At 45.9% G+C, this 27,795-nt stretch overlaps 1 protein-coding gene across 2 annotated transcripts in view; it reads right to left on the bottom strand.

Moving 5' to 3' along the window:
• Positions 1 to 27,795, bottom strand: part of XYLT2 (xylosyltransferase II) — an 83,623-nt gene that overhangs the window by 28,287 nt on the left and 27,541 nt on the right. The window contains exons 2-3 of one of the 2 annotated variants that reach the window (XM_015410777.1): positions 3,177 to 3,651; positions 1,676 to 1,851 (exon numbers count right to left, since the gene is read on the bottom strand). In XM_015410777.1, the coding sequence (XP_015266263.1) occupies positions 1,676 to 1,851; positions 3,177 to 3,651 (651 nt within the window). The remainder of the gene's footprint in view (positions 1 to 1,675; positions 1,852 to 3,176; positions 3,652 to 27,795) is intronic. The other variant, XM_015410778.1, reaches the window with a different exon arrangement.

Raw genomic sequence — 27,795 nt, 5'->3', positions numbered from 1 at the left:
AAAAGGTGGGTGTGGATGGATGATCACACTTCTGGTAACACGGGGGTGTGGCCTAATATGCAAATGAGCTGTGCTGTCAGGGGTGTGTTCTAATATGCTAATGAGTTCCTGCTGTTGGGTGTGGCCTATTATGTTTATGAGTTCCTGCTGGGCTTTTTCTACAAAAAAAGCCCTGTTTATATGTATATAAAATCTTTAAACAATTCACTAAAAGATATAAATACACAAACACACAGAACAACACAACCAGGGAGGAGGAGGACCAATAATGGTATAGGAAAACCACAGAAAACAAAAGCCTTAACCTGCTGGTGGAAGACAACGACAGAGGTAAACAGATGAATTTCCCTGGGGAGGGAGTTCCAAAGATTCGACGCCACAACCAAGAAGGCCCTTTCTCGGGTTCCCACTCATCTAGCCTCAGGTGGAAGGGCCACCCAAAACAGGGCCTCCAATGATGACCAGAGTGGTTGGGTAGGTCCTTATGGGAGAAGGCAATCCTTTAGATATCCTGGCCTCCAGCCCTATAGGGCTTTAAAGGTCAGTAGGAGCACCCTGAATTGGGTCTGGAAGCAATTTGGGAGCCAGTGTAGATCGAACAAGACTGGAGCAATGCTCCCTCTAAGCTGTGGAGTCTTGTGAGCAAAATTTTTACTTTGTGAGCTACTGGCATTAAACTTGTGAGTGAGCAATTTGGCTACTGCATGAATCAGTTTGCCCTGGAGCCATCCTTCCTGAGCTAAGACAAAAATGTGTGAGCCGGAGGCTAAAAAACTGTGACCCAGCTGACACTAATTCAGTTTAGAGGGAACACTGGACTGGAGTAATCTGGTCCCTACAACCCACCCCAGGCTATTCCTACCCTACCTCTACTGTCCCCTCAGATTATATGAGCTTCTGCTTCTAGTTTCGGTCCAATATATTAATTTTTCAGTCTTCCCATCATACTCACCTTGGGAACGCTATTTGGGTGGAAAGGTGGCATAAAATGTTTTAAATAAATAAAACAATAAAGAGAATATATCAAGTTAGCATAAGTGAAAGCAAGAGGGCTACGTAAACAGGAAAACTGAGAATTCCACATTTACTTTTACAACTGGAGTAAGCATTGTAACGTATAATATAACCATCAATAATTTAGTCCATGTATATTCATGGTGTACATGATGTCCTGTCCAAAGCCATTTAAGGAACCACCAGTAAAATAGGAAACTATAGCCCCTGGGCTATATACATTCACTTCTACCATTCTTTCCCTGCATACGGAGAATATTTCCAACTGCATGTCTCATCAGAGCATCATTAGAGTGTAGCCCTCCGTTCACGCCATATTATTGATAAGGAAAGAAGTCACAGGCATTCCTCATATTATTCCTTTCCTTCTCTAGAACACACTGCAAAGACACCTCAGAATTTTTTTATTTTTTGGGGGGGGAATCTTGCTTCACTTGGCAAGGCATTCTAGAGGAGGCAAGAGTGGCAGAAGTCACTGCCTCTCACTAAAGGCCAACACAAGAGGAGAGCACAGAAGGGCTCTCTCCCATGTTCCCTGCAACTAGCACACAGATGACTTATGGGAAAGATTCTTTGTGCTGGGCCTCACCAGAGGAGGAGGGCAGTTGCTCTAGGAACCTGGTGAGGGATTTGTGGACTCCTGGATGTCCACATACCCTACCTTGTCAACATGGATGTAGAAGAAATGTTGCTGATGATACACGGCCTTGATGAGGCGCTTCAGCTGGCGGATGGCTCGTCCATGAACCACCAACATGTACACAATCCGGACTGGCTTGCTCACTGAGACTTGGAGCATCCTGCTGTCATCCCACTGGATCACCGGGCTGACTTTCCCTGCAGAGATCAGACACAGGATAATCATCATTTCAGCAGGCAGAGCTAAACCTGTCCCCGCAGAGAGGAGGAAGAGCTGCTACCCAGTCTTCTGAAGACACAATGACCTTTCTAACGGAAGGAAGGCCCTAGGACCAGGGGTCATTTCCTGCGGGAGCGCACAGGAGCGGAGCTCCGGCAGTAAGGAGCCCAGGGGGCGGGCACATGCAGCAAGCCCCACCCCCTGCTCCCAGCAGCCCTCAGTTGGGCCACGAGGAGCAAGAAGCAGCCAGGTAAGTTGCAGAGCCCCCCTGGCCCACCTTCAGGTACAAGCTCTCCCTCCTCTGTGAGAAGAGATCTGCACGTCCCCCCCCCAATAGCTAGCAATCTAAAACAGTCCAGTGGAGCCTGAGCGGTGGGTGTTGCCTTCTGACACACTTCCGGTGATGTCAGGGGGTGTGGCATATGCAAATAAGTTATGCTAATTGGTTATGCTAATGAGCTCCTGCACCTCTTTTTCTACGAAGTGACCCCTGCCTAGGACTACTTAGTCCCTAAACCTGACAGTGTGGGAAACTGACCAAAGGCAGCAATTAATTTTCATATCAGCAGCCACGTGAATGTTATTTGAGGTGTTAAGATGTAAATGCCATGATGGGATTGCTGTCTGATTACTGCAAGTGGGACTTTATGATCAAGTCTCAAATATGGGGTCATGTCCTTTGACAAATTCATTAAATGACACCAATGGGAGTTGTCATTCAAACGGGTCCCTCTAGCTGTCCCTTTAAAATCAGTTTGATTTGTAGTAAACACCAGTTGATTTTTTTTTAACCTCCATGCAGTGAAAAGCTTCAACTGTCCACTCCCACACTTTAAAAGCCTTTGTTAAAAGGACAGAATGTTTTTTCCTGGCCAGTTGGTCACCTTAGCTGTAAATGCTTCCTCAGTGGGAGCTACTTGTCAGGAGACAGTCTAAACTCTCTTATGCTCTTGTTTGGGAAGGTGTCAGAGATAGCGAGAGAGAAAGCTGTGAATTGACTGAAAGGGCAAGCCATTACCCAATGAGGCAAACAGTGGCACCTTGGAAATCAAGTTTTACCCAGGAACACTCAGCACATGTCTGCTTCACAGCACCTGGGGACAAAGGGGTTTTTTTAGTAGTGAGGCCCATCAGGGTCAATAGCTCTGGATCATTGATTTGACTTGGTATAAGACAACTTCACATGTATGCATGAAGAAATGGTTGGTCGTTCTCTCAGAGTACAAATAAATGCCCCTGAGACAAGGGAATTCAAAGCATCTGCAAAGTGGTAATGATGCTCCAAGGTAAAGTCTGTGCTCACCTGAGAGTTGGCACTGCCGGGGCAGAGAGCGTGGCATTAGGTTCCCTGCTTGATGTAGGCACACCACATTGGCGATCTCTTGCTGACACTGCTTACTGCTGGCTCTGGCTAATGCAGACAGCGCATCTTTCCCTGTGATCTCACACTTGGGAGTGAAGTTGTTCTCAGTGGGCTGTGGTGCCCCTTCCACACTGCCTGTGTCCCCGTGCTGGAACACTGCCAGCTGGGCATCCCCTCTGAGCTCTGTCAGGTTCCTCCTGCTTGAGGAATCCAGGTAGACTGGCATTCTGCGTCCAGGTTTGTGCTTCACTGTGACGGCTCTCACTACCTTGGCCATCAGAACACCCGGATTGTCTGGGTGACTCTTCCACCGTCCATGCTTTCGGCTCAAGCTTCCCCGATGGCCTGCCGAGCTGTCTGAATCCTTTGATCCTTCCCCGTTTCCAAGTATCTGGGCCTTCTTCTGCCGTCCCTGCTTCAGTTTCAATCACACAAAGGAAAAAGTGGGGGAGAGAAGGAGATCAGTACTAAACTACCACACTCTAAACAACAGAACTCCCTTCTTTTTTTAAAAAAAAATGCAAACATTTCAATAGCTCAATGAACTATCCATAGTACAAAGAGCCATGCCATTTATTTTTGGCAGTTGCTTCAGCTACTGAACAAATGGCAACCACCATAAGCCGATGGTTGCTATGTTTCAGAAATTAGCAAAATGAGTGACTTATTGGGAATGAGTGATTTATTGGGAACTGATAATGCCAATGTGTTAAATCATAAATTGGCCCTTTATTTTGGGAAATTAGGTTCAAATAGGCAATATTCTGCTCAGAACTGTAAAGTGTGTTTCTTGTGAGAGAGACGGATGGGCTTGGATCTTAAGTGGTGTGAATGGAGTCACACTACAGGAAGGCAACCCCCCCCCCCCCTAATGGATCAGAAGCACAATACGTGGAGCTACTTGGGAATCCACAGAAGAGGAGCAATTGGCCAAAATCTCCCTTCTCTCCTATGCAGATGCAAAAGCCATTCTGCTGGGCCAACAGAATGGTACCTTAGGATCCAAGCCACAGACTCACTTTTCCAAAGATAATTTGGAAAATAAAATTTTGGGTATTGTGCCGCCTGATCTAACAGATATTTACTCAGGAGTAAGTCTCCCCAAGATTGATGAGGCTCACTCCCATATAAGGACTGCAATCTGAATTAACATGTTACAGCTTCTCCCCATTGATTGCATGAAGTTTTGTGCTACGTATTCTTCGGCAAGTCATTATCAGTGCCTGGCAGAGGTAGGATCCCAGGTCTCCTAAGGTCAGCTTTTTACCTGATGGACTACACTGGCTCTCAGATCCTCAAAGCTACCAATGCCCAGGGGGCCAAAGTCCCCCCCCCCCAATGATACATCCTTAATCTTCTCATGTTATATCAATTGAGTCTCTCAGCCAACTAAAATAATGAGGCAATATCAGAGAACTGAGGCCATACTTTAGAGCTCATTGCCTGATTGCACACTGAAAGTGTCTGTGTTCCAACATGTCTTCAGTGAAATTGGTTTTGCAGATCTCACAGTGCTTCTAGCAGTATGCTGGAAAAAGTCAAAACGACTCCCTAGAGGTACGGCTGGTTGCTGCTGCAATAGAAAGACACACATTTGGGTGTGGCTAGTGTACTTGCCAACTGGATAGTGCCCAGGACAAGCAGCACATGTCCATTATCACCATCCCATTGCCCAGAGCAGTTTGGGGATCTTAACATTTCATTTTTGATGTTTAGGCAACAAGTAACAACAGACAAAATCATTCCCAGCCCTCCCGTCCCACTCATATTTTCAAAGTTTTAACAATGCTTTGTGTAAGTAAAATGATATAAAGAGCTTTTCTATATATTTATGTTAGCTTGTAAGAAAGAAAAAGTAACACAAGGTTATTTGCACTCTCAAAACAACGACCCACCCTTCAAAGAACACTCTCAGAGTGAAAGTAACTAGACCAGAAGCATCTTACTAGTTAAGTTCATACCACCATTTAATTGTACCTACATTGGCATGTATCCAACCATTCAGTTCAGGGAACATGAAATTTTCCTGTGTTTCTCTGCTTCCTTCTGACTGTGGGAAAGAGAACCCCCAGGGTGGAGGGACATGTGTGGAATTGGGAGAGGCTGGCATGAGGCAGGGCAAGGGGGTGAAATTGCTCCTCCTTCCTCTTCTGCCAGCACAACTCCATGGAGGAAAGGGGTTGATTTCATCTCTTTGTCACTCCTCATTACAGCCCACTGACCTGTATGGCTCTTCTTCCACAAGGATCCTGTAACCTCTGGGATGAACTTTCCGGCAGTCACAAGGGGCTGCTGAAATGGCTGCATGGCAGAATACCAATATGTCTGTATCTACCTACCACTCTGTAAAGGATGTAAAGTGCTCCCCTTTGTTCAACGGAAATAATGATCTGTAAATCATCTTCCTCAGGTGTGGATTCAGATGTTAAAACAGCCCTGAAGCACACTCAGCCAAGCAGCCTCTGAGGTGCTGGCAGTGCTATTCAGACCTGAGCCACAGGAACAGTGACAATGGGAGGTGGTTTGCGACACCCACTGTCATTGTTGCATCGTGTCCAAGTGGCCCTTGTGACACTGCCAGTACCTCAGTGTCCACCTGATACAGCTTGCTCCTGTCCATCAGTGGCCCTTTGAGGCAGCAGCCCAACAGGAACTTTCCCAATAAGCCAAAGAGCCAGTTCATCTCACCCCAATCTTTGTCATGCCTAGATTCAGCTTCAATAAGCTCACACACATCCTGTTACTACAGGAAGGGGGGGAATGGTGTCTTTCCTTGCTGCGAAACTCAGGCTGAGGAAAACACCCTGGTAACCAGCCACAACCACTCAGGACCTCCTGAGAACATTTAGACCAGAGGTGTCAAACTCATTTGATACGAGGGCCAGATATGACATAAATGTCACTTTGTTGGGCTAGGTCATGTGTGCCATAAAAAGTAATGCCAGGCACCGGAGAGATAAACTGTATAAAACAGGTAAACCCAATTAATGATATTATTTTTTACTCAAAATACAAGCATACTTAAAACATTAACACTTTCACAGTATTTCCTTACAGTATCTCCCAGATGCCCACCCTCCCACTTCCACTACCTGTTATGCATTAGCACTGGGACAGTATATGGGGACATAATGCACTGCCTCTGTCATCTGGCAACAAAGGTTGCTCGAGGGCCGGAAAAGAGCCCTGGACGGGCCGCTTCTGGCCCACGGGCCGTATGATTGACACCCCTGATAGACTGACCCACTGGGAAGGTATTCTTCTAGCGCAGGACTAGGGCAATCATGAAGTGACAGGGTGGAAACCTAGAAAATACCTTATAACCAACTATGTAGCACATGTGCAATCTAGCACACAGAAGAAATTAAGAAAACTATCCCAGAGAAAGTGAAGCCAAACAAAGTATTTTTAAAAAATGTTTATTATAAAAGGAGGGGGAGAGGAAAAGGGGTTGCTGGTTTAAAAAATGTGGTGGGAAAAGGGTAACACAATACACAGGGAAGGCACACAGCAACACAGCACAGAGATATTCAAATAAAAAGCAATACAGTTGAACTAACTAAGCTAAACACATGTTACCTAAATTGTAGCAGGTTCCTCAGAGCATGTGCACAGGTCTTTGCAGTAACAAGATGCTGGAGGAGTCCTTAATCTCTACCCAACATCCTGTGAACCCAGTTCCCACTGAAGACAAGGGAAAGTCCCAAAGGTCCCGATATTTAAGGTCAATGGAACTGGACCTAAGCCATCCTCTTCTCTAAGAGTGATGCTCTGATTTCTCCAATCCCACACAAATCCCCATCTCTGATGTCAGAGGCTACAGTTACCAGTGGGAGAGTTATACAGGCTAGGGCTGCCAAGTGGGGGCGGGGGGCAGGTAAACCCCCGCTTTGGAGGCCCAATTTCCGCCGGTGCGGAATCGGGCCCCGGGGGGAATTCCGCCCCCCGAAGCACAGCGTGGCTGCGTCACAGGAAGTGATGCAACCACGTAGATCACGTTGGGGGCGTGGCCCCAATCGTCGTAGGAAAAACTCTATGGTTTTCCCTCCAACGATTGGAGCCACGCCCCCAACATGCTCTACGTCGTGCGTCACTTCCTGTGACGTTCCATCGGCAGCTCCCGGACCCCGGCAACGCCCCCCCGCCAGTGAGTCCGCGCGACTTGGCAACCCTAATACAGGCCCACCTCCATCAGGCATCTGGTAATGGCTCTGAACTTTCATGACAAATAGGTAGCCTGGCTCAAACCAGACTGTCCTTTGTCCAAAAGGCTTTAACTCTGACAGGATGGTCCAATGTGGAATGGAAATGAATGGAGCATTCTAAAGTAAACTCCCAGGTGTTCAAGATCCCAAACACTATAGGGGAGCTCTTTGCCCCAGTAAGGTCTTAGGGCTTCTATCAGACATCCAGTCTGCAGTCTCACTGCAATAAGGTGTACTATTCCACCTGTGCTTCTTCCACTCTTTGGTTTACTGGAGCAGGCATGTATAAGGCCTAGTTAGGCAAGACCTTCTGTAAATTTTAACATACATTTTTATTCCTAAACTTGACACTGTTGTCATAAACCTACTTATCCAACTGTAAGCAACTCTATTTTAGATGAGGTGTTGTGGGTTCCGATTAGGGTTGCCAACTGCCTAGAGGGGGAAAAAATATCCTGTCCCTTTAACAGAGGTTTAATGGGACTTTGTTTAGCCGGTTATGTTATTTACCTCCATGCCATGAAAACCTTCAGCTGCCCATTTCTACACCTTAAGCCTTTATTAAAGAAACATGATATTTTTCTCCAGGCCAGTTGGCAACAACAGTTCCAACTAAGATATCGTCTGAAATATGCCAGAGATAACTGTTGCCACCAGCTGCCTTTTAAAAATAAAATAATCCATAAAATACAAAATGCATATGAATACACAAAAAAATATAGAATACGTCTGAAAATACAATGCCCATCTAAATCTATCTAAACCCCGTTTCAGCATTCTTCCCTAATCATAGAGAACCTTTCATTAGCAACTGTCAATATTGCTACTCTTTTACTTATACCATTATCATCTCCATTCTTTGTATCGCTCTTGACCATAGAAGTCCTAGTTCACATAAAACTCTATTATTCCGATAAGCAGTTAATTTAACTAAAGTATATGTCTCCTTTATCTTTTCCAACCAATCTTGTAATTTAGGAGTGTTTTCTTGTTTCCATTGATTGACAAAAACCAGCCTGGCAGCAGTAATCATATGCTGATCAACCATTTGTTGATCTTTAGAAGTGTCAGGTAAGTAATTCAACAATGAAGTCTCTGGTCTATGGGGAATTTGTATTTCTAACCCTATTGAGATAGCTTTCACCACTAATTTCCAATAGTTAGAAGCTCGTATATGTTCCCACCACATATGAAAAAAATCTGCCTTGTCTTCTTTACAAAACCAGCATGTGCTGGTATTGGTCTTATAAATCTTTGCTAGCCTTAAAGGAGTTAAATGCCACCTATAATTTTCAGTAGATTTTCTCTAAAAGAGAGGCAAACTGTAAAACCATGAGTAAAGAGGAATTTCCATGCTGAATCATCTAAACTATTACCCACATTTATCTGTCACCTATTGCAGAAGGTTTGATTGGGTTTGAGTGTCGTTTTCAATAAACAGGAGTACGTACTAGAAAGGATACTTTTACCATCTCCTAGTAATAATTTCTCAAAATCTGTTGCAGATCTTAAAACAGCATTTTTTAAAATCAATCCACAAAGGTAACTTGCAGCTTGGAGATATTCAAGAACTGAAATTCTAGGCTCTAAAGTACCTCTAATCTCATTAAACAGCTGCCTTAATGGCTTTTCCTCCTCTAACATGGGGTGTGTGTGTCTTGCTTGGAAAAATTACCAAGGAGCATATACCTACACTATACACGAGGTCTAATTCTCTACCAACAGTGGTGGTTCCAACCTCATTCAGCCTCCATTCACTTTCAGGCCAGTAGAATGACTGGAGCAGCTAGGCACAACAGGTTATACTTGAGCTTGCAGCTACCCCTTTTATTTATCATATGGCAGAGTTACAAACAGGAAGCATATAGTAATATAAAATATGTAACCAAGTACATCTTTCTCTAAAAGAGAGGCAAACTGTAAAACCATGAGTAAAGAGGAATTTCCATGCTGAATCATCTAAACTATTACCCACATTTATCTGTCACCTATTGCAGAAGGTTTGATTGGGTTTGAGTGTCGTTTTCAATAAACAGGAGTACGTACTAGAAAGGATACTTTTACCATCTCCTAGTAATAATTTCTCAAAATCTGTTGCAGATCTTAAAACAGCATTTTTTAAAATCAATCCACAAAGGTAACTTGCAGCTTGGAGATATTCAAGAACTGAAATTCTAGGCTCTAAAGTACCTCTAATCTCATTAAACAGCTGCCTTAATGGCTTTTCCTCCTCTAACATGGGGTGTGTGTGTCTTGCTTGGAAAAATTACCAAGGAGCATATACCTACACTATACACGAGGTCTAATTCTCTACCAACAGTGGTGGTTCCAACCTCATTCAGCCTCCATTCACTTTCAGGCCAGTAGAATGACTGGAGCAGCTAGGCACAACAGGTTATACTTGAGCTTGCAGCTACCCCTTTTATTTATCATATGGCAGAGTTACAAACAGGAAGCATATAGTAATATAAAATATGTAACCAAGTACATCCAATGGTTATGCAGACAGATTGGGCAGTCCCCCTAAATACTAATATCTAAATTTTCAATCCACTCAATCGCAGCTGGGGAAGAGTACAAAGAGCTCTGTCACATCTCCCTGAAAAGCATGACACTCAGGGGTCGTTTCATAGAAAAAGAGCTAGGGGAACTCATTAGCATAATTCATTAGCATATGCCACACCCCCTGACATCACCGGAAGTGTGTCATAAGGCCACACACACCACCCCCAATGGTCCCGGCTGCCGCCGGCGGCCTTGCAGCTCCACTGCCGAGCCCCATGAGGGGCCTGGCGGTGGACCTGCAAGGCCGGCAGGAGTGCAAGGAAGCCCCGCGAAGGCCCTCCCTGGCCCCAGGCAGGCAGGGGTGGGGAGAGGCAGGGAGGAAGCAACTTACCCTCCCTCTTCTCCTGCCTCCTCCTGGCTGAATGAGGACCGGAAGTGAGGCGGACGGAAGCGGGGGGCGGGGCTTCGTCATGTGCCCCGCCCCCCGTACCTCACCCGGGGGAACTGCGTTCCCCCGCGATCCCCCCCGAAATGACCTCTGATGACACTCACATTCCTGTGACAGATGGAAAATAGTTTGGCAGGCTGTACCACAATCACATTCATGTCCTAGTATTTTGCTCCATTTAAACAACAGGTCTGCACAACTGCCAAAGCCTGTTCATAGTCTATCAGCTGTCTTCCATACTTTACATGGCAAGTCAAATCCTGTGGGCCTCTTGTTGGTGTTTATCAGGTTATGGATAGTGGGTGGAACTCATTTCATTCATTGTTGCAACCATTCATTCCCTAGATCAAAATGTTGTGATTACAGGATTTGTACAGATCTTATTGCTGGGTGTCAGGACTTTAGTCTGGATAGGACTGCATCAGTCATGTCTTTGTGCATGAGAAACTCTCTGTTTCCAATGATGTTTCTATATTCATGAAGAAGAGCATCTTGCCTTCAGAGATGCGGGGGAGCAATGTGGCACAGTGTAGGTAGCCAATAGGCCAGAGTAGGTTTAATACATCCACTGATGGTTCTCATTGTTATACTGAATTCAACATCAAATTTGTGGACATGGGGGGTGTTGAGCCACACTGAAATACCTTATTCTGCAGTACTATACACCAACCCCAAAGCTGAGCATCTTAGTGTTGTAGCAGATGCACCCCAAGTTGTACCACATAATTTTTGGAGAAGAAGAAGAAGAAGAAAAAGAGATTGGATTTGTACCCCGCCCTTCACTTGGAGTCTCAGAGCGGCTTACAAACTCCTTTCCCTTCCCCTCCCCACAACAGACACCCTGTGAGGTGGGTGGGGCTGAGAGAACTCTGACACAAACTGCTCTTTCTCAAGGACAGCTGTGCCAGAGCTTGTGACTGACCCAAGGTCACATCAGCAGGTGCGAGTGGAGGAGTGGGGGAATCAAACCCGGTTCTCCCAGATTAGAGTCTGCACACTTAACCACTACACCAAACTGGCACACTTAACCACTACACCAATCTGTTATTTTGTGTGCGTATTTTGCTGCTACATTGATAAAATGGCATTTATACTCAAGGTCCTGTCCAGGGTAATGCCAAGGTACTTAGGTGTATTTAGGTGTATGGTGCTATTAAAGGTAGACATTCAGTTCACGGTTGGCAAGACTGTTATTGAGATGGAAACAGGAGAATTCAGTTTTTCCTGTACTTGGGATGAGCTACCATTTACGGTGGTAGTCAATCAAAATTTCAAGGTCCCTAGTCAGTATTTCTTCAGTCCTTTCAATCGATTTGTGCCTTACTGCAATTGTTATGTTACTGGCATAAGCAAACTTCCTGGATATTGTCTCGGGAACATGAGAGATGTATAGATTGAAAAGAACTGGAGCAAGGACCGAGCCCTGGGGTAGACCATTATTCAGTTTCTTCTGTTTGCTAATTGACTGACCCATAATTACTTGGAAAGTTCTATTGCTCAGCATGTTATTTAGGAGTAAAAATAATGTTCTGCAGGAGAATACTTGTAAAAACTTGTACAACAGGTCATCCCTCCAGACTGTGTCATAATCAGCAGTCAGATTGACGAAAACTGCTGATGTCTTAAGACACTTCAGATACCCTGCCTCAATGAAAGTTGTTAAGCTGAGAACCTGGTCTTCACAACTGTGATGGGGTCTAAATCCTGCTTGCTGTATAGGGACATGTTTGTTAATTCTGTCACTGATGCTGTTCAGGATTAGCCTCTTGAGTAGTTTATAACAGGAGCTCACAAGGGAAATAGGTCTATAACTTTCCACCAGATGTTTTGGTTTTCCAGGTTGCAGAATAGCAACTATCTGTGCTTTCTTGAATTGCCTTGGGAGTCTTCCTGTTCTTATGATGTCAGCGAGAAACTTTGCGAGCCACTTCTTAGTGAACGTGCCATGGTTGAGCAGGAATTCATTATGGATGCAGTCAAAGCCCGATGCCTTTCTGCTCTTGATATCCTTCAGTGCCTTCGAAATCTCCTCAGCACTGAAATCCCCTGACAGCTCACAGTCTTCAGGGCAGAGGCGTTTCAAAATCTGGAGTTCTTTTTTTATCCTGATTGTAAAATCTCGGGACTTTGGAGATCTGGATAGGAAAACCAGTTGCGCAGCTACCTGGTTTGATGTCACCTCCAGATTTCCTCAGAGCACAGGTGGACTTGCACCTAGTTTTTTAACAGGCTTCAGGCTTTCCTACTGGAACGCCTGAAATCCAAATTCACAGTTGCTTACCCCTGCTACAGCCTTTTACCAAAATGGCATGTTTATTGGTAAAACAGACAGTGCTGGATTCTATCAGTTTTTCTGCTGGTGCAAGAGGGAAAAGGGCCCCCATTCTGACCTCCAAAAAGGCTATACCAGGGATCATGGACCCATATCAACAAAGAGCCATGCAGGATGGAGACTGCAGTGATGAAAGGAATTAGGAGAGGTTCCCCATCCTCCCTCTTGCACCAGCTGGCAAGAACCTACTCAGAGAGAAAGAGGCATCAACAAAACAGACAACCAAGGAAAGACAGTAAGAGGGGAACACAGTGCTCAGCATTGATAATTTGTTGAACTAGAGACTCTAGAAAGCTAAAAGTCAGCATCAATATACGCACAGTTAAACAAGCTAGAATGAATATTTTTTTACTGTTTTTACTGCATTTTTCTTCTAATTTCTGTAATCCACTATTTGCATTTCTTATGCATCGTGTCGTATACTGTTCCTACTGCATTGTTTTAAACTGCCTAGAGTCTCAGTAAGGCAGCTTATAAATAAAGCAAATAAATATATAAATAATTTCTGTTTCTTTTCTTCCCGAAGAAAAGACTCTTGTTTTCTTTTGGTGCTGGGAATTTTCTTGAAGCCTCGTACCATGCAATTCAATGCAGAATTATTCCAGTCAAATCAATGGGTTTAGTTAGGCATAACTCTGCATAAAATTTCACTGTCAGCCAATAAGGGCCCAGGGCTGGGAACCAGGCTGAACTTCACTTGCAGATTTAGACCCAACCAATGGAGAAGTTAACTGTGAAGCTGGTGCTTCCAGGTGGGGTGTTAATTATTCAAGGCCCATGGGGAAGCAAAAGGGATTACTACATGGCAGCGACTGTCTTAACAGTTTCCACTTAACTGGGCATTTATCTGTCTGGAAGGAAGTGTGTTGTGACTGCTGGGACAGTGGTGTGTGACAGTCCCCTCTGGGCACATTCGCTTGTTCTGGAATGTGATTGACCCACCACACTCTCATAGCAACCTTGAGCTATCAAAATGTACCCCAAAGAGGGTTTCTCCACCACAATCAATTAATTCAAGATGATTGAGGCTAATTTGTGTCTATTAAGTAATCACCCTGGCAGAGGGGAACTAAAGAGAATTCTGCGGAGAGTCTAGACGAAGAACAGCAGTCACCCCACACTGGACAATGATGCAGAGCGACTGCTGTCCATCACCAGCCCAGTCTTATCTGCCCATTCTCATATATGTCGCTAAGAGGCATTAAAGTACAGGAGCCTTCGGGCCAGAAACTTAAGAACTGCCTTATTGTTCAAGTATACATTCTGTCTGTCTCTTGCAGCAACCAGCACTTGGGTACTTCAGACAAAGAAACAGAGAAACCATAGAGCAATTATGGACTGAGTCAGGTCCTATCCATTCCCAAATTGTTAGGTTTAGTATGAAGATGTGTCATCCACATGTATCAGCTAACTGCTAGTGATGGGTCACCCTCAAGACATTTTCCCGTGTCTGTTCCAATGTATTGCAATTTACAATGGAGTAGAAGTCTACCCCCCCTCCCCCAGATACATAAGTATTTAAAGAGAAACAATGCTCAAAGTGAGGTTGGGGGTGATTAATCTCTACAGCTGTCATCAAAGGGCCAAGTGTGATGTATTTCGACCGCTATGCAAATGACGTTTGTGTGTAAAAATCAAAGCAACTTACTTGAATGCATGAAATCATAACTGAATACGACTTCTTTGCATGAGAGAGACTGTCCCCTCTCTGCATCAATGGGAACACTTGTAAAGTGAGGATGCAAATCTGGAATAACCCCCTTCGGCAAGGCTGTTCACATGAATACAGCCTCAGAAACAGTGTCATTTTGGATGTACATCATCAGCAGAACAAGAAAATAAATAAAATTATATCACAGAACCCTCAGCCACCATAATACTGGCTAGAGGCTTAGGATGACTGATATCCTTGAAGACTGTAGGTCAGTTCTGCTTCAGTGCAATTGTATGCAGAAGTACTCCACTACAGAAAAAACACATTGAAATGAAGGGCCTTCTACTGGAGTAACTCTGCACAGAATTGCACTTTTGTAGTGCAATACAATGAATATTTACTCAGAAGAAGGTCCCACTCAGTGTTCCTGCTAAGCTGAGTTAGTGTGAGCCAGCTCACAGTTTTTTAGCCTTCAGCTCACACATTCTTGTCTGAACTCAGGAAGGAGGGCTCCAGAGCAAACTAATTTATGCAGCAGCCAAATCACTTGCTCACAGTTTTAATGCCAGTAACTTACAAAGCAGAAATTTTGCTCACAAGACTTCACAGCTTAGAGGGACCATTGGTCCCACTGTATTTAGTGCTGTTTACTCCTATGAAAGCGTGTACAGGAGTGTGGGCTTAACTCATACTGAATGACTGATAGTGCCATCTTAAGCAGAGTTGTGCTCATCTAAGCCCACCGACTTCAATGGACTTGGAAAGGTGTTACCTTGGTTTAGGATGGCAGTGTGCATCTAGTCCACCCACTTATACTTGAACTCCTAAGGGGTTGCATATAGAACTGGCAACTCCTCCCTTTTATAATCTAAAAAGACAGAATGTACCTGAAGTGAGAAGTCTATTTACCCATACAACTTGCATTCTCTATGGACAGCCACTGTCTAGATCCTTGCCATAAGAGCTTCACAAGTTACAGAGTGCTGTGCTGATGCACTACTGGGGTATTTCGTCCCGGCCATCTTTGCTGGAAAACCAAAAAGAAAAAACCCCATGAACATTGACTAAATATACTCATTTAAAACATACCTTTATTATCAAAAGATTCCTATCTAAATCACCATTAAACATGTAACTCTCTACAACCTATGTGATATCCAAATTGACATCTAACAAGATTAGACTTTTAGATAGGAATATATTGATAATGAAGGTATGTTTTTTAATGAATATATTTAGTCTATGTTCACTTTTTTCCCCTTTTTGGTTGTTCATTTCTGTGATACTCCTTAAACCATTGAGATTCATCTTTGCTGGAAGTCAAGGAAGAGGTGCCCTTTAAAATTAAAAAAACCCAGACTGTCTTTGAGGTGAACGTTGAGGCTCACAGATAACTAGAAAGCACAAACCAATCATTATTAGAGTCAAGCACAGCAAGGATCTCAGCCTGCTACAAAAGCAATAATTCTAGTATTTTAAAAACAGATACCTAAGGGCCAACCTGTGCCACAAAACAGAAGTGTATGTGCCAGCTAGCATTTCTTACACATGCCCCGCTTCTCAGTTAATGGCCTAACCAGCCAACTTCAACTTTTAAAGCAACAATTCCATGTTTTTAAAATAGGCTAAGTACAAGCAAAGATCAAGCACTTCCCTGGGTTTCCACTTCAAACATGTATCCTAGAGAGAGACCAGAACAGACAGAGATAACAGCTCATTAGTCACAAGCCTGAGCCATCTGTTCAGAGATTTACAAACCTGTTTTCTCTGCTCAGGAGGTGAGAGCTGAGGCGGGAGATGAGTAAACAAGGAAAGTTCTGCTCCCCATTCAAATCCACACATCCTGGCAGGGTCAGCCATGTACCCTCAGGAAGGAGATGCTTGTGTCCACTTAGAAAGTGAGGGGTTCTGCCCCATCTTTGGTTGTGTGGAGGCACAGAGGGAGTGTGAGAGAGAGATGCTTAGGGGCTTGCGGCCCAGAATCTATTACCTCCCTCTAGAGCAAAGTGATTTTGTTTACTCTGAGATTTGAACTTCCAGTAGCATTTGTGCAGGTGCCTCTGTTCCTTGCCGGCATGCTCCCTTAACCCTCACACAGACAAGCCCTTTCAACATTCTCTTTCCAAATGAAGGCGCCCTTCAGGACAAATCTGTCCTCCAGAGGGCACAACCTTGAGAAGCTAGTGACCAGGTAAGGGAGAGGACCCATTCAGCAGAACACCCATCCTCCGCTCCCTCCTTCCACAGTACACATAGCTGAGCATTAGGGACAGGCCTCCTAAACAGCCAGTGCAGACACAGTTTACAGGTAGATCCATCTCTTCTCCCAGAAGGAGCTCTTCATCTAGCCTGTGACGTGAGAGCACAGTCTTCCCATCCCAGTCCTTTCTCAGTTGCCAGTTAATGAACTCAGTGGCTCCTAATTGCTACAAGACACCAATGCAAGCCTTTCTGCATGAGCCACAGGGAAAAGACAGGTTGCTTACCTGTAACTGGTGATCTTCGAGTGGTCATCTGTGCATTCACACCCTTGGGAATACTCTGCGCCTGCGCTGACCTTCTCGGTACCGATAGCTAGCAAAAGGGATTTTCGCGCCTCTCCCAGGTCACGCGCCGGCTCCACTGCGCATGACCAAGGAGGGGCACGCAGATCCCGCCAGTTCCTTCTGACCGCCGCCCAACAGCCTTCAAAGAAACAAGATGAAGGGCCGAGAGCAGAGGGGAAGGAGGGCGGGTGGTGTGAATGCACAGATGACCACTCGAAGATCACCAGTTACAGGTAAGCAACCTGTCTATCTTCTTCGTGGTCTCTGTGCATCACACCCTTGGGAGAATAGCAAGCAATAACTCTTACCTGGAGGAGGGGCCGAGGCCCTACACCTGCGCCGTCTGCAAGATAGACCGACCCAACGCCACACGACGAGTAGACCGGACATCAAGGGCATAATGCTTCACGAAGGTGAGCGGAGTAGCCCAAGTTGCAGCGTTGCAGATGTCCTCCAATGGCATCCCTCTCAGGAAAGCTGTGGAAGCCGCCACCACCCTTGTAGAGTGGGCGCGAAGTTGACCTGGAAGAGGTCTCTTAGCCAAAGCGTAACATAGCTTGATTACTTCCACAATCCACCTGGACAGCGTCTGGGAAGAGATCTTCTTCCCCAGGGAGGGCATACTGTGAGCAACAAACAAGGCAGGAGACTGACGAAAAGACTTGGTCCTGCCTAAATAGAACAGCAACGCCCTCTTAACATCCAGAGAGTGCAATTTCCGTTCCTCTTCATTGGCAGGAGACGGGAAAAATGACGGCAAAACTATATCTGAACGTAGATGAAACTCCGAAACGACTTTCGGTAAGAAGGAGATGTCCAAAGACAACGACACCCCATGAGGGGAAAAAATCAAGTATGGTGGATCACACCTTAAAGCAGACAACTCACTGACTCGACGAGCAGAAGTAATGGCCACCAGAAACGCAGTCTTGAGCGATAACAACTTTAGAGAGCAAGTGGCCAGTGGTTCGAAGGGTTTTCCCATCAAAAACCGCAAAACTAAAGCCAAATCCCAGGCCGGAGTCGGAGAACGACGGGGAGGGTACAGGCGAATAAGACCTTTACAAAACTGTTTCGTCTGAGGATGCGAGAAAACTGAAAACCCATCAATAGATGGATGAAAAGCTGACACCGCAGCTAAATACACCTTAACTGAAGAAAAACTGAGTCCCAAGTCCATTCTGGACAAAATAAACGCAAAAATAGACCTCAAATCCACTGGCGGAGGAGGTAAATTGGAAGAACTCAAGTACTGTAGGAATAAATCCCACTTCTTTGCGTAAGACGTCCTAGTAGACAGTTTACGACAATTCAACAGGACCTCATTGATACGGTCATCCATCACTGAAAGCGTATTTCCCATAGAGTCAACTTGAGACTCAGAGGATCGTAGTGAAGGACCTGGCCTTCCTGAGCTTGGAGGAGTTTACGGCCAGCAGTTCCAGATAGTTGATATGATGACTCTTCCAAAGGGGTTGCCATGGAGCACCCACACAAGTGTCGTCTGTATGAGCACCCCAACCCCACAGGGAGGCATCTGTGGTGATGGACATTACGGGAACTATCGGTTGGAACGGTGCACCCGCCAACAGATTGGTGTCCACGAGCCACCACTGCAGGGAGACGAGGACCTGCGGAGGCACTACCAGTTGAAGGCTCGGAGGATGGATGGAAGGGCGAAATTTCTTTAGAAACCACAGCTGCAACGGGCGCATGCGAAGGCGTGCATATTCGATCACGGAAGTGGTGGCTGCCATGAGACCCAAGATCCGCTGAATGTGGACCGCTGATGTCACGTTGGACTGGAACAAACGTTGAATTTCCAGACGAATGGTATCTGCCCGTTGGCGAGGAAGGTACGCCCGAGTGGCTAGGGAGTCTATGACAGCTCCTATGAACTGCACGCGAGTTGCAGGTTGCAGCATGGATTTCTGTAAATTCACCAGAATTCCAAGGGAGGAGAGGACCGACAAAGTAATGGTGATGTGTTGAAGGAGACATTCCTTCGAATCTGCCACCATTAACCAGTCGTCTATGTATGGAAAAATCTGGATGCCCTGAAGACGAAGGTGGGCGACGATCACCACCATTACCTTCGTAAAGACCCTGGGGGCGGTAGAAAGCCCGAAGGGGAGGGCTTTGAATTGATAATGGTCCTCTCCGACAGTGAATCTGAGGAATTTTCTGTGACGAGGGTGGATGGAGACGTGAAAATAAGCGTCTTTGAGATCTAAAGTGACCATCCAGGTCCCTGGAGACAGGAGTGGTAAGATGCTTTGCAAAGTGGTCATACGAAACTTTTTGTAAATGATGAATCGATTGAGAAATCTTAGATCCATAATTGGACGAAGTCCTCCGTCCTTCTTGGGGACCGTGAAATATCTGGAATAAATCCCCTGGCAACGATCCGCCATCGGGACTGTCTCTATGGCGTTTTTCAGTGTCAGGGATTGTACTTCTTGAAGCAGGACGGGTGACGTCGGGGTTCCAATGAAATGGGAAAATTTGGGGACCTGAGAAAACTCTATGAGATAGCCATCTCTTATTATAGAATGAACCCATTTGTCTGTAGAAATGTCCAGCCATGCGTGAAGAAAAGGAGCGAGGCGAGTATGAGCGAGACGGTTGAAGTCAAAGCCCCTGCTTGGGATTTTTAGGAAACTTCGACTTATAGGCACCAGACGATTGTCCTTTGTTCTTAGGGGGGAAAGACCTTGACTGAGAAGAGGGAGGTCTTTGCCATTGATCCGTAGGTGATTTACTGTACGGTTGTCTAGTAGGCCAAGGTTGTCTAGGCCACTGCTTAGTTTTAGAGTACTTAGGTGGGGGAGATATTCCCAAACTCTTGGACGTCTTGATACTCTTGTCCATTTCTTGTAATACCGTATCAGTGGTGGAGCTAAACAATCCAGAACCTTCAAAGGGAAGGTCTTCCACCGATGATCTGGTATCATATGGCAATGAAGAAGAGCGGAGCCAGGCATGTCTGCGTAGTGCTACGGAAGTTGCCAGAGTCTTGCTCGCTGATTCCAGGGAATGTTTGGCAGCACTAATTTGATGCCTAGCCAGTACCATCCCTTCATTCTGAATCCTTTTAATCTGTGGCTGACATTCTTTAGGCACGTGCGGAAGGAAATCATTCAAACGTTTCCATAAATTGAACTGATAGCGGCCCATGCAGGCTGCATAATTAGCCGTTTTAACGCCCATTGCGCCGACAGTGTAGAATTTTCTACCAACCGAATCTAATTTCTTCCCTTCCTTATCTGAAGGCGTGGAGTGACTCGATTTCCCTTTCGTGGACGATGAGACGACCAGAGAATTGGGTTTAGGATGTGTGTACAGAAACTCAGCCCCTGATTCCTGGATTTTGTACATGTGATCCAGACGTTTATTGGACACAGTAATGGAGGCTGGATGAGTCCAAAAGTCCTTGGTAGTTTGTAAGAGGACTTTTGTCATCGGCAGAGCCACAGAAGGCGAAGTGTTGGAATGCATAATGTCAAAAACATTGTCATCCACAAAACTGGCAACGAGAGTGGGAGTCATAGATAGGTCTAACGCCATACGTTGCACAAAGTCTCCATATGACTTAACATCCTCCGATGGAGAGATAGGCAAGTCTGCTTCCACATCTTGTGGGGTGAGCTGTATATTTACGTCCTCTACATGTTCAGAGGAGTCGTCTGAATCGGAGGATACATTGGATGGTTCCGATGACCCGGGTAATTCCGGTTGTGACGGTGCCGGTGTGTTGACCGGGGGCGCAATCGGACCCGGTGGAAGTGTCGGTATCGACTGTTTCGATATCGAGGATCGATCCCGACAGTGCGAAATGCGGGATGACACCGATTGACGATCCCAGTCTGGTGGGGGCGGTGGAGGGAATGCCCAGGGGTATGGGTATCGGTTCCCATATAAGTAGTGCCATTGTCTCTCATCCCAGGTTAAGGGAGGGGATGCCGGTCGGTGTCGATCATCGACTCCACGTTCCGGAGAAGCATGAGAGGATTGACGACTCGACATATCAGATTGCGACTGAATTGTCTGCTGAGTAAGGTCGATGTCGAGATCTGAACCGATCGGGTGGTGAGGTTCTTGCGTGAGATCTCGGCCTTGACTGGCTGAAACCTTATGGACTTTTGACTTGTCCGTTTTAGGTTTCTTCGACTGCTGTGAGTCTTTGCCCTGCTTCCGGATCTTGGAAGGTACGGCATCAGATATCCCCTCTTCCGGATCTTGGAAGGTACGGGGTGGTCAGATATCCCCTGCTTCCGGATCTTGGAAGGTACGGCATCAGATATCCCCTGCTTCCGGATCTTGGAAGGTACGGCATCAGATATCCCCTGCTTCCGGATCTTGGAAGGTACGGCATCAGATATCCCCTGCTTCCGGATCTTGGAAGGTACGGCATCAGATATCCCCTGCTTCCGGATCTTGGAAGGTACGGGGTGGTCTTTTATCGGCGTCGAACGTTTCGGTGCCGAAGCATCGATTGCGACCGTCGACGTCGATGTTCCCGGAACGGGAGGACAAGTGTCCTCAGCCAGGGTCGACATTGAGGCGTGTCCGGACGTGTCCAATGGAGAGGAGGACTGAGGGGATAGTGCCTTCTCCATCAAAGCCAAATGCAGACGAGCTGCCCTGTTTTTTCTCGTCTGGTTCGAAAACTTCCGGCAATGTCCGCACTTGGACACACAGTGCGACTCCCCTAGACAGACGAGGCAAAGTGAGTGCCCGTCGGTGGGGGATATTTTAAGGCCGCAAGTCTTGCACCGTTTGAAACAACCCCACCGCGGGGCCATAGGCCAGCGGAGGGGAAACGAGAAAAACACAAAACAACACCCGGAGAAAAATGCTAACTACAAAAATAAAGAAAAAGAAAGTAACTAAACGCAGGTTTAGCAAAAGTTTGTACTTAACAGACCGAAGCAGAAGGCGTCCTACCAGCGCGGCGGTCAGAAGAGAACTGGCGGGATCTGCGTGCCCCTCCTTGGTCATGCGCAGTGGAGCCGGCGCGTGACCTGGGAGAGGCGCGAAAATCCCTTTTGCTAGCTATCGGTACCGAGAAGGTCAGCGCAGGCGCAGAGTATTCCCAAGGGTGTGATGCACAGAGACCACGAAGAAGATGAAACATTTCTTCCAACTTCTTTTGCACAGCTTTTGGGCACATCCTCTGCTCCTCATGCCACCAGCATTCTCATATGTGCTCTCTCTTCCTTCTTCATTTTGCTTCAGTTGTGCCAAATGCACTTAACTGGCTGCAGCAAATCCACAAGGGCAGCTGTATTAGTAAAACCATCATCCTGGGAAATGGATTCTCTTTCGAGCCCTCAAGACACCCAGCATCTCTATTACCTAAATGCAAGGTAAAAAAATGGTCCATCATATTTTGCTCTTCACAGTACATCACAGTCCTAATTTGGTCAGGGACAGACTTCTTAAAAACTTATTTATTTGGTCAAATTACTCAGTATAAAATCCTCAGGACATTGTTACAAAGGCCCATTCTTACACACAGAACTTACTCCAGACAGTTACAGGCTGCATTCACACATTTGTCAGCTCTGGAAGTCCTCCACTCATGTGTTTCTCCTCCCACCCCACTCAGCGCACACCTCCAATACTACAGATTTCCTGATCTGCAATAAATCAGAGTTTGTTGTTACATCACAACACGTGGCTTGCTTCTTGCCTACAATACAAACCAGGATTCCAAATCAGAATTAAACCTCAGTTTGTAATCCTGGCTTGCAGTCAAAAAACAAGCCAGTTTATTGTAAACCAGGAAGACTTCAGCATTTGTGCTGTGTGCAATGGGAGGAGGGAGTGTGCAAAGAGAGGCCTTCCAAGGCTTATTCCCTTAACAACAAACCACAGTTTGTCATTACGTCAAACATTAATCCTCAAACCCTTTTCCCCCGTAGAGGAAGAATCTCACAAGTCCCCCTGCCAAACCAACAGCAGGATAACCAACCCTCATAGAATGGAAGGGGAAGTGTCGTGTTTCTTATACACATGGGAAGCATAGGCAATTGATATTCACCACCCATTTACAAACACACACACACACACAAATTAGGCCCAATATGGATTCCAGCATTACAGATGGGAAGCACTCGGCTTTCAGAAGAACTAAATAACATTTATTTTTAAAAGATGACAGAATAGTGGAGTGTTACTGTGTGTGGTGATGGGGGTAGGGGCACAGCCTTGCCGCTGTTCATCACTTTAAGGTTTGATAAGTGCTCTCATGCTGGAGTGCTCTCAACTCTTGATGTGCAAAATAATCACTAAACAGTGTATGGGAGGGGGAAGAGAAGAGCTATGTCACTAAGGACACCACAGGTGCTCTCACATAGGGGTTCCAGGTTGCAACCCAGAGATTTACTCTGTAGCACCACAGCTACTGCTGGAGCTGCAGCAGATACGGTTTCTCCCGCCTGTTACTTCCCCATATCCTCAGTCCTTTCTCTCTCCCTGCTACAGTTTGCAGGACTCCAGGTGTGTTCAAGGCAAGCTGGAGGGTGGGAATGAAAATATGAGGGAAGGAACAAAAGGGAGCAGCCATGCTTGCTGTTTTCTTGTATCACTGGTAGCTTCAAGAGTTCAGAACAAACCTCTGTCTTGCCAACCGGTCAATCCTATTCACCAGCAGGGAGAATGGCATTTTCCCAGAGATAAAATATTTCTACTGGAAACCAGAATTAAGCTATACCTGCAACAGAAACACAACTCTGAAAGTTGATGTCAAGGTCATGTGGAACAAATGAACAACAACTACACTTCTACTTTAAAAAAACAACAACAACACATAGAGTTCTTTGGACAAGCCCCAGAAGACTATTGGGAGGAATATTTACCAGACATTCTAGCAGCTAGTCTGGAAGAGTAATCTGTATAGCCAAGGGTGAAAGCAGACGTTACAACCTAAGTGTGTTCGAAGCTGTTTGAGTACATATTCTGGAATGCATTTTCACTTTCCAGCATGTTTTTTCAGGGCAGCAAAAACATGTTGAAATCAATTCTATCACACCTATATTGTAATGTCTGTCTTCACCCAAAGATACCAAACTAAGCACCCTCATATATATATATATATATCTATATTACATTAGATACTCTTCCTGAGCATATTACTGACATTTTGCTTACAGAGAATATTCAGGACATATTCCAGAGAGGAATCAGTTCCATCAAAAACTATCCGGAGTAAAGATAGGACAATAGATAACATTAGAAATCAATCCAACTTGGGCATATTGTAGGTTATCCTTGATAAATTAGTTTAAATGTTATTCCTTCCTTTGTTATGGTGTTTTGTATAAACTTGTATTATGAGACTTAAAAGCTAAATAAAATATTTAAAAAAACACACCTATCAGGAGTATTAGGGTTGCACCGGCATGGGATTGGGGGGGGGGGTAAGTTTGCCAGATCCCAGTTGGGAAACTCCTGGAGATTCAGGGATGGAGCCTGAGGAGGACAGGACCTCAGTGGGATACGGTGTCATAAGAGTCCACCCTCCTTAGCATCCATTTTCTCCAGGGGAACTGATCTCTGTAGCCTGGAGATGGGCTGTGATTCCAGGGGTTCTCCAGGACCCACCTGGAGGCTGGCATCCCAAAGGAGTACTGTGGAACTTTGAAAACAACCATCCATTCTGGCTTAAACATTTGGATACTAAAGTCCACTTTGTCAAACACTCTCCTGTTTCCATCAGGACAGCAATGAGGACCGAATGAAGCCAGCTTTGAGCAGTGGTTAAAGTGCCCCAGAAGGCCCTGCAGGAGGAGAGGCCGATACATGCTACTCTAAACTCCTTGGAAGAATGGCATGATTAAAATGTACTACTAAATAAATAGATTCAGGTGGGTAACCAAGTTGGTCTGAAGCAGCAGAATGAAGTTTTAGTCCACTGGTACCTTTAAGACCAGCAAAATTTTATTCTGTGTATAAACTTTTGTGGTATCTAAAGAAGTGTGCACGAACACAAAAGCTTATACCCAGAATAAAATTTCATTGTTCTTAAAGGTGCTGCTAGACAAACCTTGAGGAATTTCACATTACCCTTTTTAACCCATTTTGAAGCCATTTTTGATCCGTCATGCAGTAAACTGGTATAGGGCTGCCATTTAACACATGGCTTTCCCCTTCCAGTAAAGAGCTGGATCTGAAGCAGTTTGCCATTTCAGACTGCACCATTTCCCCACTTTTCCCCCCGCCGTTTTTCGCCCGTGTGGGCGATCTCTGGTGTTGTTTTTTTAACATTCGCTTTAGAGCGCTACAAGTGGAGACCCGCAAGAAACTTGCGGAATGGTTATCCTATTCCTCACACCTTTGCTTCCTCCTGTCTCCCTCTACCTCTCTCATACTCTTTCTCCCTTCTGCCCCCCTTTTCTTTTTCTCCTCCAGCTATGGCATTATACTTATCTGTAGTCCCTTCCCTCCTCCAATCCCTCCCTCCCCAGGCTCCACCCCACAAATGTCCAGGAATTTCCCAACCTGGAGTTGGCAACACAATTTCCTTCCCACCCAACAGCCAACCTACCTTTATCTGTCTCTCTATCTGCAACTTTCCATCTCCACACCCCTCCCCCACAGCCTCTACCTAGAAAAATTACAGTCTTTCTCTACAGTGGGGACCAAAGCAGCTTACATTATTCTCTCCTCCTTTTTATCTGCACAACAACCCTGTGAGGTTGGCTAGGCTGAATGTATGTGACTGGTCCAAAATAACCCAGTTAGCTTCCACTGCAAGATAGGGATCTGAACCTGGGTCTCGCAGACCCTATGAAGCTCTAACTGATGCACCGCACCGGCTTTCATAGGGTGGCTGCTGATGAACAGTAGCAAGCAGCTGGGCCTACTTGAGTCATGCAAATCAGGTGGTATCAAGTCACCCAGAGGGTGCTGCCGAGGGATGCCAGCCTCCAGGTGGGACCTGGGGATGCCTGGAATTACTGCTCATCTCCAGACTACAGAGATAACTTCCCATGGAGAAAATGGATGCTTTGGAGGGTGGACTCTGTGACATTGTACCCCACTGAGGTCCCTGTCCTCCCCAGGCTCCTCCCGCAAATCTCCAGGAGTTTCCCAGCCTGGACCTGGCAACCTTATCCAGAATCCCGTCGGTGGCCAGGGGGGGAACCTGGCAACCTTAAAGTGCTGCCAGGCCTAGGCTTGGCAACCTCTAAGTGGGGCCTGAGGGACCCCCCCCCAGACTTACAACTGAACTCAAGGCAGCAGAGATCTGTCTCCCTGGAGAAAATGACTGCTTTAGAAGGTGGACTCTGTGGCATTATACCCAGCTGTGGCCTCTCCCTTCTCCAATCCCACCTCAAAACCTCTAGGGACTCCCCAGGCCAGGCCCCAAGGCTCCCTCCCTCCCTGAAAAGCCAAAGGAGGCCTGGAAAAGGGCCCTTCCCCCACACCCTTTGACTCACAGAGCTGGTTAGAAGCCTCCCCCCCCCGCCCTGAACGTTCTAACCTCTCTCTCACAGTTGGTGTCTGAAGCAGATCCCTGCAGAGGCCATTTCAAAAGGTTTTGGGGGGAATTCAGCCATCCCTGGAGGGATTTTCTTAGTTTTTGCATTTTTCTGCAGATACAGGAAGTCTACTGAGTATGTAGGAGAAGCTCCTGGGCCAGAGGGAGCTTCCTTTTCCTGGGACTAAGTATCCGCACGGCGCCATCTGTTGGAGATTAGATATATAGATAGCACTATAACAAAACACTCCAGGCATTCCAATGGGGTTGATCTAATGCTGTTACTTTATAGCGCTATAGCGCTATAACGCTCTAAAGCGAACGTTTAAAAAAAAGGTGGATATCGCCCACGCGGGCGAAAAACGGCGGTAAAAAGCGCATCGGAACCGGGAGAGGAAACTGAAGACTACTTGGAAGCGGTTGAGAGGTAAAACGCTTCAGCCCCGTTTCCTAATCGGGACAGAAGCGTTTGTGTCTGAAATTACAAATATATTCCGGTAGGGAATCGGTTCTAAAACGGTTCTGTCTGAAATGACAGACCAGAAACCGTTTGGGAACCGTTCCTCTTCCAGATTATATAAGCTGTCTGAAATTCCTCCTTGTTTTACTAAATAAATAACCACCCTAACCTGGATAGCCCAGGCTAGCCTGATCTCATCAGATCTCAGAAGCTAAGCAGGGTTGGCCCTGGTCAGTATTTGGATAGAATTCCAAGGAATCCCAGGGTTGCTCTGCAGAGGCAGGCAATGGTGAGCCACCTCTGAATGTCTCTTGCCTTAAAAACTCCACGGGGTCACCATAAGTCAGCTGTGACCTGACAGCAAAAAATGACATAAATTAATAACCAGTTACCCCATGCACTTGGAGAAGAATGGGAAAACAAGCACCACACGCACGGGCAAAAACACCACTCCTAATGTAGAAAACTGTTGAAGGTTAGGATGAGAACTCTAGCCCCCAATTTCATGTCCATGATCCAAACCCCATATATGTACAGAGCTCCTGCTGCCAAAGATGGCAGTCCTGGCTATTTCAGTCCAAAACCCAGAGAAACCCCCTTGAACAATGCAACCTCACTTCTTCAAATAAACATTTTAACATCTTTCCCAGCCCTGGTACCAGAGACCTTTTTAACAAGAGGTGTCAGAGATTAAATGGAGGATCTTTCACATGTAAAGCATATGTTCCAACACAGAGATTTGGCTTTGGGAGCAGGGGAAAGAGGGGAGGGCGGCCTTTGAGAATAGGATGAAATTTGGTGTTTAGTCATGCCGGCCACATGACCACGGAAACGTCTTCGGACAGCGCTGGCTCTTCGGCTTTGAAACGGAGATGAGCACCGCAACCCTAGAGTCGGATTCGACTGGCTTTCGAGCAAGGGA

Source organism: Gekko japonicus, unplaced genomic scaffold (genome assembly GCF_001447785.1).
Source record: "Gekko japonicus isolate JY-2015 unplaced genomic scaffold, Gekko_japonicus_V1.1 scaffold15, whole genome shotgun sequence".
NCBI lineage: Eukaryota > Metazoa > Chordata > Lepidosauria > Squamata > Gekkonidae > Gekko > Gekko japonicus.
This window is presented reverse-complemented; position numbering and strand designations above follow the sequence as displayed.